Raw genomic sequence first — 14,740 nt, 5'->3', positions numbered from 1 at the left:
ACATTGCACCGATCACTTACGATAACCCAGAGAGAGCAACTCGATGGGAGAATAAGTGAAGAAGAACTTAGAATAGCAATTCTACAGCAAAAAAAGAACAGAACGCCCGGGGAAGACGGCCTGAGCTACGAACTTTATAGCATAAATATAGACACGGTAGCTGAGACCCTCACGGAAGTATACAACGAGATCTTTATAGACCAAAACGTGAACACGAACTTGGCAAGGGGAATCTTGAAAATCATCTTCAAAAAAGGAGACAAAGAGGACATCAGGAACTATAGACCGGTTAGTCTATTAAACACAGACTACAAGATCTTGACGAAAATCCTAACGAACCGCCTAAAAAAAATGCTCCCAGATGTGACACACGAACATCAACACGTGAACCCTCCAAAGACAATAGGGCAGCTAAACCTAATCTTGAGAGAGATAACATCAGAGATGAGGGAAAATGGAAAGGGGACGGTCATCTCGATAGATTTCAAAAAGGCTTATGATTCGATAAATCACGAGTTCTTGCAACAAACCCTAAAGAGAATAGGAATGGGAGAAAAGTTCCGGGGATTCTTCAAAAAGATCTACGAACAGGGGAATGCTAAAATATCCACGGGGGGAAACATTGGGAACTCCATAAGACTAGAAAGGGGGATAAAGCAAGGGGACCCCATCTCCATGTTTCTCTTCACGCTGGTGACAGAGCCCCTACTTCAGAAGCTGAATCAAGACCTAGTGGGATATAAGATCCCGGGAATGAAAGCAAGATACACGACCCCGGCGTATGCAGATGACATAACCCTAGCGTTAGAGTCAAAAACCGAAACAAAAGAAGCCCTAGAAATACTCGAAAGCTTCGGGGATGCGAGTGGGCTAGAAATAAACAAAGCCAAAAGCAAGGGGATAGACTACCAAAGCAAGGAAACAGACCATAACCAAAGGGAAATCAAATGGGTACAAGAAATGACTGTCCTGGGTCATGAGATCCCCCGAGAAAAGCCAGACCCCCAAAAGATCTGGGCGCCCGCCATGGCGAAAGCAAAGAAAGTGATAAACGAGATAAAAGAGATGAAATTATGTAGACACGAAAAGATACAGACAATAAGATCAAACGTTCTACCGTTATTCACATACCTTGCCCAGATGTCCAGAATGCCAAAGGGCACGAGAAGAATACTTGAACAAGAAATCGTCGATTTCCTCTTTGGACGGGGAAAGAGGCCAGAATACAAGAAATTGGTCCAACAAGAGATCGTTGGAGGTAGAGAGGTGAAAGATATACCTACGATTACTGACATAATATACATAAAACCCGCAGCAAGGTACCTAAAATTGAAACCAGAAGAAATCACAGAGGACTGGGAGAAGAGAATGGACCACCAACTCGCTCTAACACTTAGGTGGCTCAGAGAACACCCAGTAAATAACAGAAGACCACATACATGGAAGCCGAGGGGACACTGGGAAGAGATGAACAAAATCATGAAGGAATTGGAATACAGGAGGGAATACACCCTCCTGAAAGGAAACAAAAAGCTGTATAATGAGGCAATCGCACTAAAAGGAGCGAGAGAGATAGAAGAGATGCAGGGCCCCAAGTGGCAGAATATCCAGCACAGAATACTAACCCCGCAACAGAGGGACATGAACTGGGTGATAGCCTTCGAGTTACTAAATACGAATGAGAGCTTGCACGCGAGGGCCATCACGGACACAAGGGAATGCGAATTATGCCAAAAGCATAGGGAAACAACAGTACACATGCTCACGAAATGCGAAGAGGCCATAATACCGCTAGAACGAATCACCGACGCATGGAACAAAGCAACAGGGCAGAACATAGAGACAAAAAACATCAGAACCATCATACAAATGGATCCTGGGGGAGCACTGGACGAGGACCAGGAGACAGCCCTTGTGATAGCGATTACATCCTACAAACAGGCTGTGTGGATGGCACGAAATAAAACCAAATTTGATGGAAAAAAACAGGACGACGATGGATGAGCAATTCGATAAAACAAAGATTGAGACTGAGGAGCATACCTCAGAGGGAGAGAAATCTCGGGAGAATAATGGAAGATATTCGAAAAGAGATCTCCTAAAAAAAAAAACGGGTGGCAGGAATGAAAAGAGACCGTAAAGATTACGAAAGAACAGGAAAATGTTGAAAAGAAACCTTAGCCAACGCTATGCGGTCCCTAACAGGCACACGCAAACCGCGGGAAAAGGCCAACATATCAAATGTTAAAATTGTAAAATTCTTTTTATCGACTCGATAGTTGGTGAAAACAAAGAAGCAGGCATGTCTGGACGTGGAAAAGGTGTATAAGGCCCTTTTCATACCGGATTTACGAAACTCTTTCGGGAACAAGTTCCGAAACAGGCGATGTTCACATAGAGAAAAAATTACCGAAACAGTTCCGGGAAAAGGGCGCGTTCATACCTATTTAGAGTTACCGCGAACTTATGTTCATACAGGTCGTTTTTTCGGTAAATTCGCGGGAAATTATGGCCAGTATGAACGCGATTCTCCGTAAGTGTTGATAGTTACGAAACCATGTCTGTGGGGTGTTCCAGTTGTAATATGCTTGTGGAAAACAATGTGGGAGAGGCATATACGTGAGATGCGGAGAAGTTGGCTCCAACTTTTAGCTATGGGATGTTGCGGATATGCCTTCTCGAAGTGTATGGGGCTCTATACTCAATATCTGTATCAGTAATAGAGCCCGAGCATGTTCCTGGCTTGTATATTATCAACCGAAGCTGAGAGCAGAAACTGAAAGCCAGCAAAGAGGATAGAGTCCTGCAATGAAAAGAACCACCGAGGCGATCACATCTGCGTACGAGGTACGACAAAGTCAGTTTATCTTTGTGATTGCTGTATGATGGTTTGGGTAAATCTAATCTTATGTACACTGTACAGAGAAACCATGGAAATCGAGAAATTCGTGAGAGAAACATTTGGTATACTCTGCGACGAGCTTCGAGACCATAACGAAAAGCAGCAAGCAAATTACACGAACTCAATTTCTCTTGCTTGCTGAGTAGCTGTCGCTCTTTGGAGGCTAGCCAATGAAGCCAATCGTTTATAGATCCAGGTAAACATCAGATGTGTTTTAAGAAGGCAACTGTCACAAGTTGATTTTAATAAAAATTGCTAGTGCCTAGTAGGGCTAGCCACAATGATTCGATTCGAGTACTCGAATCTGAATCGAGTATTAACTTTATTGATTCGAGGCGAGTAGTAAAATACTACTTTTCGAGTAGGCTACTGAAATTATACTGAAAGTTGATTTGCTAACGAGAATGATACCGTAGTTTTGATAAACTTTTCCACTGAGTAAGCCTTGAAACCTTGATTGGCCGTGTCGCAACATACGAGATATAGTACAAAGCTACGAACGTTGCTGGAAATAACACATTTCCGAAGTCATGACCATCCCATATAACACTGTCAAGCAGTGCAATGAAAACGGTATGGTCGAAAAAACATTAAAGTATCTTTAATGTGACGGACAATAGGCGTAATGTTCTTTATGGTGGCATAAAAGGTAGCCTACACATTTGAATTTTGGCATGGTACATTGTGTTGTGATGTCATCATGATGATACTCGACTCGAAGCGTAATAAGTGATTCAGAATCGAATCACTCAGGTACTCAATTTTGCCCAGCCCTAGTGGATAGTAATATTTCTATATTTGTCATGGCGGAATGTCAGCCAGTTTTTGCGTAGCATACCACTGCAAAAAGGTCAGACAAACTTGGTCTTGAATCATTATGTCAGAAAAAGAAGTCTGAAAGACCAATTGTTCTTGCCAAGTAGGCTACTTTCTGTCTCAAAAGTAAGACCCAAATTGATGGAAAATAGACTTAAACTGGAAACTGAGCAATCAACACAATGTCTTGGACTCGAGTCATAAAACCATGACTCGAACTCGACGCTCTGCTCGATGAGTTGGACTCGGATTTGACTCGCTGATAAATTGAAAATGACTCGACTTGAATCTAGTCAAAACTATTGAAGTGGGATCGACTTGTGACTTGGTTACAACCCTGCTCACTTGACTGAAATTGCTGAAAATGAGGCCAAATTTGTATATTTTTTGTAGTGTAGTCAGACATGTACATCAACCTACTTATTTAGTTACTTTTACTTACTAAAACTATGTAGTTCTAGTTGTGGATTTGAAAAAGTGAATAGTTTCTGGTTCTAGTTGCGGATATTTGAAAGTGAGTAGTTCTAGTTCTAATAGCAGATATTGAAAAGTTGATAGTTCTAGTTCAGGGCCGGCCAACCCGTGGCCCGCGAGTTAATTCCCGAAATTAGTAGTAGGCTATTATCAAAAATGGATTGCACAGATTGTGAACTTGCAAGGCCAATCAAAAATTTGATTAGTCTGGCCGCAGCACTTGAGATGTGATGACTGAAATATCAGTTCCGACGCACTGGTAGGTCTATGAGCCAGTCACATTTTGGTAGATCTTCATACACTACAATAAAGCAGAATACTTTGCGATAGATTAATCAAAAGTAAAAATTTTCTACACGCTTAGCGCAACATCTTGTCACTCGATTTCTTGCTTTTAATATTGTTACCCCTCTGTGAAAATGAAAGAACGCCTAATCTATCAGATTGAGTCTAACTATATATATATTCGCGACCTCCCGTTTGCGCTCGCAGAAAGACCGTCGACTATGAAACCTTGGCACAAAATGATTGCCGCATGTTGGACGAAGCTTTCGATATTGATATGTCCAGGTGCCGAATAGTCCAGTCCTTGCAAACTGAGCCCAGCGATATACAGCAGGCTTGCAATATAGTCAAATGACAATATTATTAATTTATTAACTTCAAAAAATTTTCGTGCTTCGCGCGGCTAGTGGCCGGCAGAATAGTTCGTCAATCGAATGTGGTGATTTGGCTGAAAGGGTTGGCCACCGCTGTTCTAGTTGCTAGTTTAAAAAATTGAGTAGTTCTAGTTGAAGTTGCGCATTTTGAAATTCCAGTACTTTGTACAAGTCTTGAGTGTTGTGGGTGGATAAAAAATTACCACAGCAACATTTGTACCAAACATGCATTTGCTGCATTCAAGTTTTTTCAGGATGACTTCATGATTGGGAGCCAGAGGGTTCCGTACTAGCCTACATAACTGATGACGCAGCCTATCCCTTTAAGCCCCGGCTCATGGAGCCTTTTCCCTGAAACACAAACAGAGCATAAGCTAAAGCTAATTTCAAATATGTAATAAAAATTTCCTTTCTGCTGCCCTTGAAATTCACAATTGCTTTTTCAGAAACTTGGCAAAGCACACATGAAGGTTGAAAGATTTTGGTCGACTGAAGGCGCGGTGTTCAGCTTTTCTCATGAACTGCAATCCGCTAAGGCCAAAATGATACAGAGGATGGTATACGCAATGAAGACAAGACCTGGTGGTGATCCAAGTATCGCTGGCCCAGATGTCGGAAATGCCCCGTGTGACTTTTTCAATAAACAATGCTCTTGCTTAACCAGATGTGTTTGTGCTGTTTCATTTTATTCATGAGAGAAACTATAACTTAATGCACACTTGCACAGTTCCGCCTTTTCACCTTTTTCATCAGTATCCTCCATCTAGACCTGCGAAAAGATCAAATTAAGTTACACTTGCATAACAAAGAAATGACTTGGTTGTAACAAGAAGATGAAGGCATAGGTGAAAACCAAATAATGACTTGGTTGTAACAAGAAGATGAAGGCATAGGTGAAAACCAAATAATGGCTTGGATGATGTACGATGGCTTACCAGCCCGTTGGTACAATTTGAATCTTGGTTAGTGAGTCAGAGCTAAGGACATCATTCTCTGCTGTGCTACCACTATCAAAGCAGATGTTACTAAATCCCCTTTTCAGTAGGCGTATATGACGGTGACTAACCTACACACAGCATATCCGTGGTTAGAAACTTGCCTTTGATGTAACAAATTTGGTAAGGGTTAAGATCACCTGCCAAATTAGTGTTGAAGTGCTAACGTTTTCAGGCAACTCACCCAATGCTGCATCATTTGGAGATGGTGTTCTATCTTTTTAGCCGTGCTCTGTTTACAAAACCACAGAAAAAAAAAAAAGAAGCTGACTAGTAGTCAGTGACTACGTATTGTGAGCATACAGAATATAAATCCAAGAATAATGCATTCCCAACATCATTACCAAGAAGATCAAAATGCGGCAGGTATCTGACCTCGAAATACAAGCAGCCTGAATGAACAGCGCGTTACGGTAACTAAAAGTTTGATTGACAGCGTTCCGGGAACCCAGCTGCGCCATTCGTGTTCATACTCATTCGGTCCCGTAAAAATCTCCGAAAATAAGCGCGTTCATACCGCCCCGAATCACCAGTGTTATGTTCACATAGAGGGGTTCCGGTAAACATTTTCGAGAAATGTTATTCCCGGAACCCCGGTATGAAAAGGGCCTAAGATACGTATTCTGTAACAGCTGAGCGAAAGTTATCCACGCGAGCGAGAGAGGGCGTAAGAGAGCAGACAAAAAGGGCGTCGCCCACTGCTATCGGACTACAGCCAAACTTGATATTTGCAACGCAAATATGGATATACCGAAAACGGGGGATATATTACGAAATACTATGGATATACAACCGGAGACTATGGATTTACTACCAGCAAACACTGGGAACTATGCAGCGGCAGCAGGCAAAGTGCCACCAAAAGATAGAAACTACCAGCACGCAAGGCCGAGATCACTGTTTGTGAAAGGGCCAGAAAACCTAGACTGGGATACTGTATATGACGAGCTGAAATGCAGCAAAATCACCTCAGAACATATCGAAGACCTGGAAATGCTGTATGAAATTAGAAGAGGAATCTGGGTAGCAACGTTCTGGAATGACAAAGATGGCAAAAACATAAGAGATATGATATTCGGAAAACTCAAGAAGAACCCAGAAGCCAGGCACTTCAAAAACATCTCGATAGAGCTACCGAGGCTTCCGGCCACACATCTTATAATACGAGGCATACCAGCGGAAACCACAAAGGCAACCGTAGAAACCACAGTAAACAGCTACGAACTCGGCAAAACTGCAAGCATGACAAGAGTATACCGAAAAAACACGAACATATACAACGGCTACACCAACGTCTGGGTCGAAGACTTCAATAAGGAATACCTGCCAAAATACCTGATTATTGACGGCTATACATGCCCTGTCAAAACAGCGGAGGACATGTACACCAAAAAATGTCACAGATGCAAGGCCACGAGCCACTTCGTAAAGGACTGCCCGATCCCTGCAGAACCCTACTGCAGAAAGTGCAGAACAAAAGGGCATATGGAAACAGAATGCGAAGATCAACCTGCTCAGAAAGAAACCGTGAAACCACACCAGCAACAGCCAGTGCTGGACAACCTTATTAACGTGATACAAAAACGCGGCAGACTGGTAGCAACAACCACCCTCCCAAGTGTAGAGGAAAAGCCAGAACGCAGGCATAGAACAACCGACTGGTGGAACCAGGTTGCCAAAGCACCACCCCTTCCACCAAGAAAAAGAGACACACAAATATCAGCAGCAAAGCAAAACGCAGATGAAAAGAAGCAAACTGCACAGGCTGTAGACAAATCAGATACCGAGAAGAAAGAAATACAAGAAACGCCCACCTCCCCTCCCAGCGAGGAAAGAGAAGGCGAACAGCCAATACGCACTATAACAGAAGATGACGGCGATGATTTTGAGGGTGACTCGATAATATCAGAGACATCCAAAAGAGCACACAGCTCAACGGATAGTGAACCAAAACCACTAGAGAAGAAAATCAGGAAGGGAGAAGACGACCCAAACGATACCGACAGCTCTATACCTCCACAACAACAACCCCAAATGAAGATATCGTCCATTAACGTAAACGGAATTGCATCAAGACTAGAAGACTTAGCTGGATATATCAAAAAATCAAAAATGGACATACTTTTAGTGCAGGAAACCCACGCAATGGATTATAGGCAGATTACAGCATGGGCAAAAAACTTGGGATATACTATATACACCAACTCCACCAACGAGACCAGACAATTCGACGGAACAGCCATCATGACCAAAGAAGATATGCAAGGTAAAACTTTCGCTCATACCAAAATAATAAGTAACAGGGCACAACGCCTAGACATTGAAGTAGAGAAATGTCCGATCTCTGTACTAAATATCTATGCCCCATCAGGGAACAGCGTGAAGGCCAGAGAAAAGAGATCCAAATTCTTTGCCCAAATCAAGACTGAATTAGCTAGGATATCAACACCCGTGATAATCGGGGGAGATTTTAATGAGATAATAAGTCCCAAAGACTCCCAAGATAAATCCAAATTCGAACCCAGAGCCAATTCCAGGCTACTTGAATCTATAATAACTGAAAATGAACTCGTCGATACCTTTCGAAGAAAGCGCAAACATGCAGAAGAATTTACGCATAAATCGGCAAAAAATAGCAAAAGGCTCGACAGAATATATGTTACGAACGAACTGATAGATCATATAACTTTTGCAGGCCACGAAAACAACTACGTGGCCGACCATATCAGCCCGCTTATAAAATTCATAATAGAGCCAGAAACAAAATGGCAAAAGAAGAAATGGAAATGCAATTTCCAATTGCTAGACGATAAAGTATGCAAAGATATCATAGACAACCTCGTCAAGACGGAAGAGGCCGGAATAGCCAAGAGTCAAACCATCCAAGAGTGGTGAGACAGGCTAAAATCAAAAATCGCAAACGTTAGCAAAAGGTATGGCATAAACAAGAACGAAAATGTAGACAATAACATACGCTACCAGAAATCGAAAGGAATACTGAAAATGCTAACGCGTTGTGATATTTTTGAAAGGGAAAAGTCAAACCAACGACAATTCTGGCAGCAGTTCAAACAGAGAAAAGCAACAACCGACCTCAACCAAATACAACTGCAAGACGGCTCAACTACTAAAGACCGAGATAAGATTGCTAATGAAATACGATGTTTTTATGCAGATCTCTGGACAAAACGGCCGACCAACAGCCACGCTACACAAAATGACTACCTCTCGACATACGAAACCCCTGAAACTCAAGAAGAACGAGAGACAACACCAATACGGGGAGAAGAAGTACTGCAAGTACTCAAGGGAATGAACAGAGAGAAATCACCAGGCCCCGACGGTGCACTTATTTGAATATTCTTTACATGTATTTACTATTTTGGAAATAAAATAACTAAGAAGGTTTGGGAAAAGGAGGCGCCAAGTAACTTCCCTAAGTAGTATGTCAACGGAAGATACAAATAGGGGTCCGGCCAGTGGCGGCTCGTCCTATAGGGCAACTGGGGCATTGCCCCACCTAAAATTCTGTTCAATAACAATTCTTTACCATTTATAGACGCACACCTATCGATATAAACCGAAATCACAGCGAAAATCGTATACTTCTTGTCCTTTCGCTTGTAAACGCCCATATAGCGAAGTCTCTGCGAAAATCGAATTCTCTTCTGTGTTTTCGCTTTGCGAATGCCTAGCCGGGGCTTGCCCCGGTAGCGCTCATAACAAGCTTTCACTATCTATTCTCTCAAAGCCGCGCCCAATAAAGAAACGGTGATTTACTCTCTCCTATTCATAAAATTACCGAGCAACCGGGGCACGATAGCTCTGTGCCCTTAAGGTGTGATGTAACAATCGTATCTATAGCTAAACTATGGTACCGTCATATGCGTTTAGTCGACCTTTGCTGGTATAGGTCGATTTTAATGGGGTTTCACACCATGAAAACTCTTGAAACTTGTTATGTCATGTCGTGATGGTGGTATTTAACACTGCCCCAAGTTTCAGGGTTTCTACTTAAAGTTTAGGGTAGTAATTCCGTTTCCGAAATTGAGTGTGTGCTGATCCGTCATGTATCGCAAACAGATTTTACTCAAAAGCCGGTATTGGTATCGATTGGTTTTGACGATGCTCAATACCGAGATCGGTTATGACATTTGGCACGGTAAGTCTTAATGTTAGTATCGAACGCTGTACCAAGTTTTAAGTTTGTCACTGAACTGTGTTAGTGGTAATTTCGTTTCCTAATTCGAGTGAGAGCTGACTCGTCATTTATCGCTAACAGATTATACGCAAAGCCGGTATTGGTCTCTATTGATTTTAACGATGCTCCTTACCTAGATCCGTCATAAGCTTTTGCACGGTATGTCTTGATTTTAGTATCGAACGCTGTGCCAAGTCTCAAGGTTGACACTCAATGATTAGGGCAGTAATTTCGTTATCAAGGTCGAGTATGGTAAAGATGTGCTCCGATCTGACACTTAAGCCTACAACACATTGCGGATTTCACGCAAAAGCCGGTGTATCTGCGGTAACGTTAACTGAGATGATGATATCATTCTCAGTTTGCATTCAAATATTTACTTTGATATTATATTCTCCAATGTCAATTTCACCGTGAAATTGTGGCCTTCAAGCCCTTTGATTACAACCCCCTGTCAAGCGCGATAGTTATTTCGTTTTCGGTGGCGGCTAACAGCTGATCACTTGATCAGCCTATTCCTCAGTAAATTTTACGCAAAATTCGGTGTTGGTCTGTTCGCATTAATTTTGACAGTGTACCATACCGAAAAGGGCCATGAGGCCACTTCTCGATAACGTCATGTAACAGTGTACCAAGTTTAAGGCTTTCATCCACGTATTTATTCGGTAATATATTTTCCAAAGGCGATTTCGCAGCAGCCCTATAAGACAGTAATAAAAACGTATGTGTCTTGTTACAGTTTCCAGTTTCAAGGCCAAAATCTCTTATGCTGTACCGACTACCGAGACCAAATTTCCGAGGCTGCTATTCTTAGTTCTTCAGAATGATGTTTTGGATTCAATAGGACAGGCCCAATCTATGAGATAACAATTGCGTATCTGTCCGAATTCGTTGACCTTTCCAATTAGGCTTACGCTATCTCTCGAGTTATAGTCATTTCCATTTCTGCAGATAATTAGTCAGGTCTAATGCGAACATGAACCGTGTTGAATCTTTGTTCCGTACGCCGTTTACGCAGTTACCACACTTCAAGTCACAGCTCACCAGCGGACCTCTCGTGGCACATACGTTAAAATCACTGTTGCCGGGAAATTCATGTTACCGTACCATCATTAAGTTACTTGTTTACGTTGGAAAACGCCATTGTGACGTCATCTCAATAAAAAGTCGCTTGCAGCCCTTGCCCCACCACCCGATATTGTCACGAGCCGCCACTGGGTCCGGCCCCAATGAATTACGCCAATGCGGCAGGAGCAATTACGCCAATGGACAGATCGTGCGACTTAAAAGTTAAACTGGATAAACCGCCAACGAGCAAAGAGGTACTGACTTTCTTTAACAAAGTAGAAATTAACAAGGAAGAAGTGGATGGACTAGTTAGATTCCCCAACGGCCAATGTGATATCACATTCCGGACGAGAGCGATGGCGGTAATCGCAGACAGGAATATGAGAAAAATGAAAACGGAAGGGATACCACTACCGTTCCACAACTTATATGTTTCAGAAAATGTGGCAATATACCTCAGTTGGGTCCCGGCCTGCACGAGGAACGAAACGATAGCACAATACTTCGAGAACAACCATGGACCGGTAAAAAGTATATATGAACAAAGAGATGACCTGGGATACAGGAATGGCATAAGGAGCCTACTCATGGAGAAAAGGTATGTCGATGAATACCCTATCAAATCATACATTTATATCAACAGATGCAAAATCGCAGTCAAATACCGGGGACAGACGTGTGCATTATGTGAAGGGCCGGGACACATTGCCAGATTGTGCCCGGAAAAACAACGAAAAACTACCCAGCCACAGGGTAACCAGAGAAGGCAGCCCTTCAGAAACCCGCTCTACGACTATGTGGAAGCGGCAATTCCGCAAGAGGCTGCTAGAGAGCAAGCGCCGACACCCACATTGCCAAAAGGACACGACGCCTTCCCGCAGGAGCCATACAGCGAAAAGCCACCAGAGGGAGACGAAGCGACAGAAGGCATGACGTCGCCGAAAGCGTCAGAGAGCCAATCAGAAGGCGGAGAGCAACAGGTCGAATCAGCTGGCGTGATGCCCATACATGGAAGTGAGAGACGAGAGACCAGCTCCAGTGAAAAGAAAGAGGAGAAACCAAACGCCGGAACGGCCGAGCAACAAGGTGCAGCTGACAGGTCATTCAGGGAAGAGAAGCCACCGGCGAAGGACATAGCTGCAGGTCTAGAAGATGTACTGACCAGGTCGCAAAGTTCGGAAGTTCGGTAACTGGCTTATTCAATCTGAACCTTTATATCACAGCCCTAAGCAGAGAGACAACAAAAGAAGCCACACGAGCACGGACTCAGAGGAACTTTCAACTCTCACAAGGCACTTCAGCTACGCGGGGGAGCAAAAAGGCAGCATCGCGTGCCTAGGATGTGGAAGGCCCATATCCTACGTAGAAACATCTAAGGTATGCACATGCATGGTTTGTAATATCGAACATTCCTTTATACAGTCATGCTGGAACGAAAATGAGATACTGATTATAACGGGTGAAGCGCTGGGACGAGGACACTCCATCAGCTGTGGAATCTGCAACAGACCATGTATCATCACAGACTGCTGCGGTGCACTCGTAAGCGAGGCATCAGCCTATCTGTACAACAAATGCTGAAAATGCAGAAAGGCAAAATCCAAAAGAAGAGAAAATTAGTGAGGTACAATAGATAGAAAAATGGCAAATAGGGAATCTAGGGAAATTAGGATATTGACGCTTAACGTCAATGGGATGAGGGACGGGCAGAAACGCCAACTCATATACGAATTCATTAGAAAAACAGGTGCTACTATCACGTGCCTTCAAGAGACCCACTCGACCCTCGATACAGAGAAATCATGGGCGAAAGAATGGAAAGGCGACTCGTACTGGAACTCAGGCAACGAACTCACAGCCGGCACCGCCATACTTCTTGCAGCAAGAGCCAAAACGAGAATCCGAGTCCTTGAGACACTAAAAGACACAGAAGGAAGACTGCAACAAATCACGATGCAAACAGGTGACAATAAGATTGATATAACCAACTTTTATGGACATAATCACAGACCAAGAAGAAGAGGGCAGCTACGTCAACTCATGACAAGAACAAGGAAGGTCAAGGGACAAATAGTAGCCGGGGACTTCAACGGGATCGACGATATAGAGCTCGACAGGGACCCGGTGAACATCAGGCACGATGCAGCTGATGCCAAATACAGCAAAAGGGTGATGGAAGTGATCGGGGTGACAGATGCGTTCAGACAAGTCCACGGCAGCAAAAAGGAGTACACCTTCCTATACAACACCGGGAAATCCAGATTGGATCGCATATACACGAGCGAAGGTATAAAACCCATTAGATGTAATCACATGCCGTGTCCTTTTTCAGACCATGGCGCCACGACAGCGCTCGTAAACTTAACCGACCATCGGCCACGAAGACCGAACACGTGGAAAAATAACACAAAAGTCTACGAGATGGAGGCCTTCGAAACCGAGCTAGAAGTCAGATGGCGAAGATGGAGAACGCTATACGACACGGTGTATCCATCCAAGGCAGAATGGTGGGAAGGAATCTAACTAAGACTCAAACAGCTGAACATCAAGCACGCGGCAAGGGCAGCCAAATTGCGAAGACAGCAGACCCAAAAAGAGGAAACAGAGCTGGAAACGTCATACAAAATACCGCTCCCTTTCCGTTTACAGAAATGCCAAAAAGAAGACCTGGGCAGACAAGGCGACAGACCTGGGCAAACTACAACTGGAAGCCAAAGCAGACGCAGAAGAAGCCCTAGGCAAAAGGCCACACCTTCTGTGCGAGAAAATAAAGGTACGAAGAGATGCTGCATCGATAACTGCAATCAAGGATACAACCGGGAAAACCACAGAGGACCCGGAAGAAATAAGGGAAACAGTGGAGGAATTCTACCAAAAGCTGTACAGTAAGAGGGAAACTGATAAATGTACTGCAAATTCCTTTCACAGATACCAAGATGCCAAACTCTCGACCAGGCAAAAAGAAGAAGTGGACGCGCCTATAAGCGAGAAAGAGGTCAGGCTGGCCATAATGCAACAGAAACCGAACAAGACACCGGGAGAAGATGGCATTAGTGCCGAATTCTATCGGAAAAATACAGATCTAATAGCCGGTGAGCTAACTAAGGTTTTTGACGAATTATTCTCATCCCAGAAAACCACAAGTCAATTCGCGAGAGGAATCATCAAAACAATATTCAAAAAAGGCGACAAGGAAGATATAAGGAATTACCGGCCGATTACACTATTGAACGTCGATTATAAAATCATAAGCAAGGTAATTACCAATAGAATCCAAAAAGTGCTACCCACGATAACGCATAGACACCAATTCATCAACCCGCCTAACACGATTGGCGACCTGAATTTATTGCTAAGAGAGGTGACCTCAGACATGAGGGAAAGAAGCAGAGGCGCGGTAATCTCAATCGACTTCCTAAAAGCGTACAACTCGGTGGACCATGCGTTCCTGCATAATACACTAGAGGAAGCGGGCTTTGGGGAAAAAGTCAGAGCGTTTTTCAAGGCAATATATCAAGGGGGCAGTGCGAAAGTATCAATTGGAGGTGAAGTCGGGAGCCCCATCAAGGTAGAGGGAGGAATAAAACGGCACTTCTTCGATGGCAGTCAGAGATCGAAAAGTGTT

The 14,740-nt window shown here is 43.5% G+C and overlaps 1 protein-coding gene across 1 annotated transcript; it reads left to right on the top strand.

Moving 5' to 3' along the window:
• Positions 1-6,120: 6,120 nt before the first annotated feature.
• LOC145440778 (uncharacterized) lies at positions 6,121-9,185 on the top strand. The gene has a single exon (XM_080318524.1). It carries the CDS (start codon positions 6,588-6,590, stop codon positions 8,739-8,741), a length of 2,154 nt encoding a protein of 717 aa, XP_080174650.1. The 5' UTR covers positions 6,121-6,587; the 3' UTR covers positions 8,742-9,185.
• Positions 9,186-14,740: the final 5,555 nt, after the last annotated feature.

Source organism: Botryllus schlosseri, chromosome 6 (assembly GCF_051294905.1).
Source record: "Botryllus schlosseri isolate E-star chromosome 6, Bs_hap1, whole genome shotgun sequence".
In the NCBI taxonomy this organism is placed as follows: Eukaryota; Metazoa; Chordata; class Ascidiacea; order Stolidobranchia; family Styelidae; genus Botryllus; species Botryllus schlosseri.
Note: the sequence above shows the minus strand (reverse complement) of the source record. Positions and strands in the feature narration are given on the sequence as shown.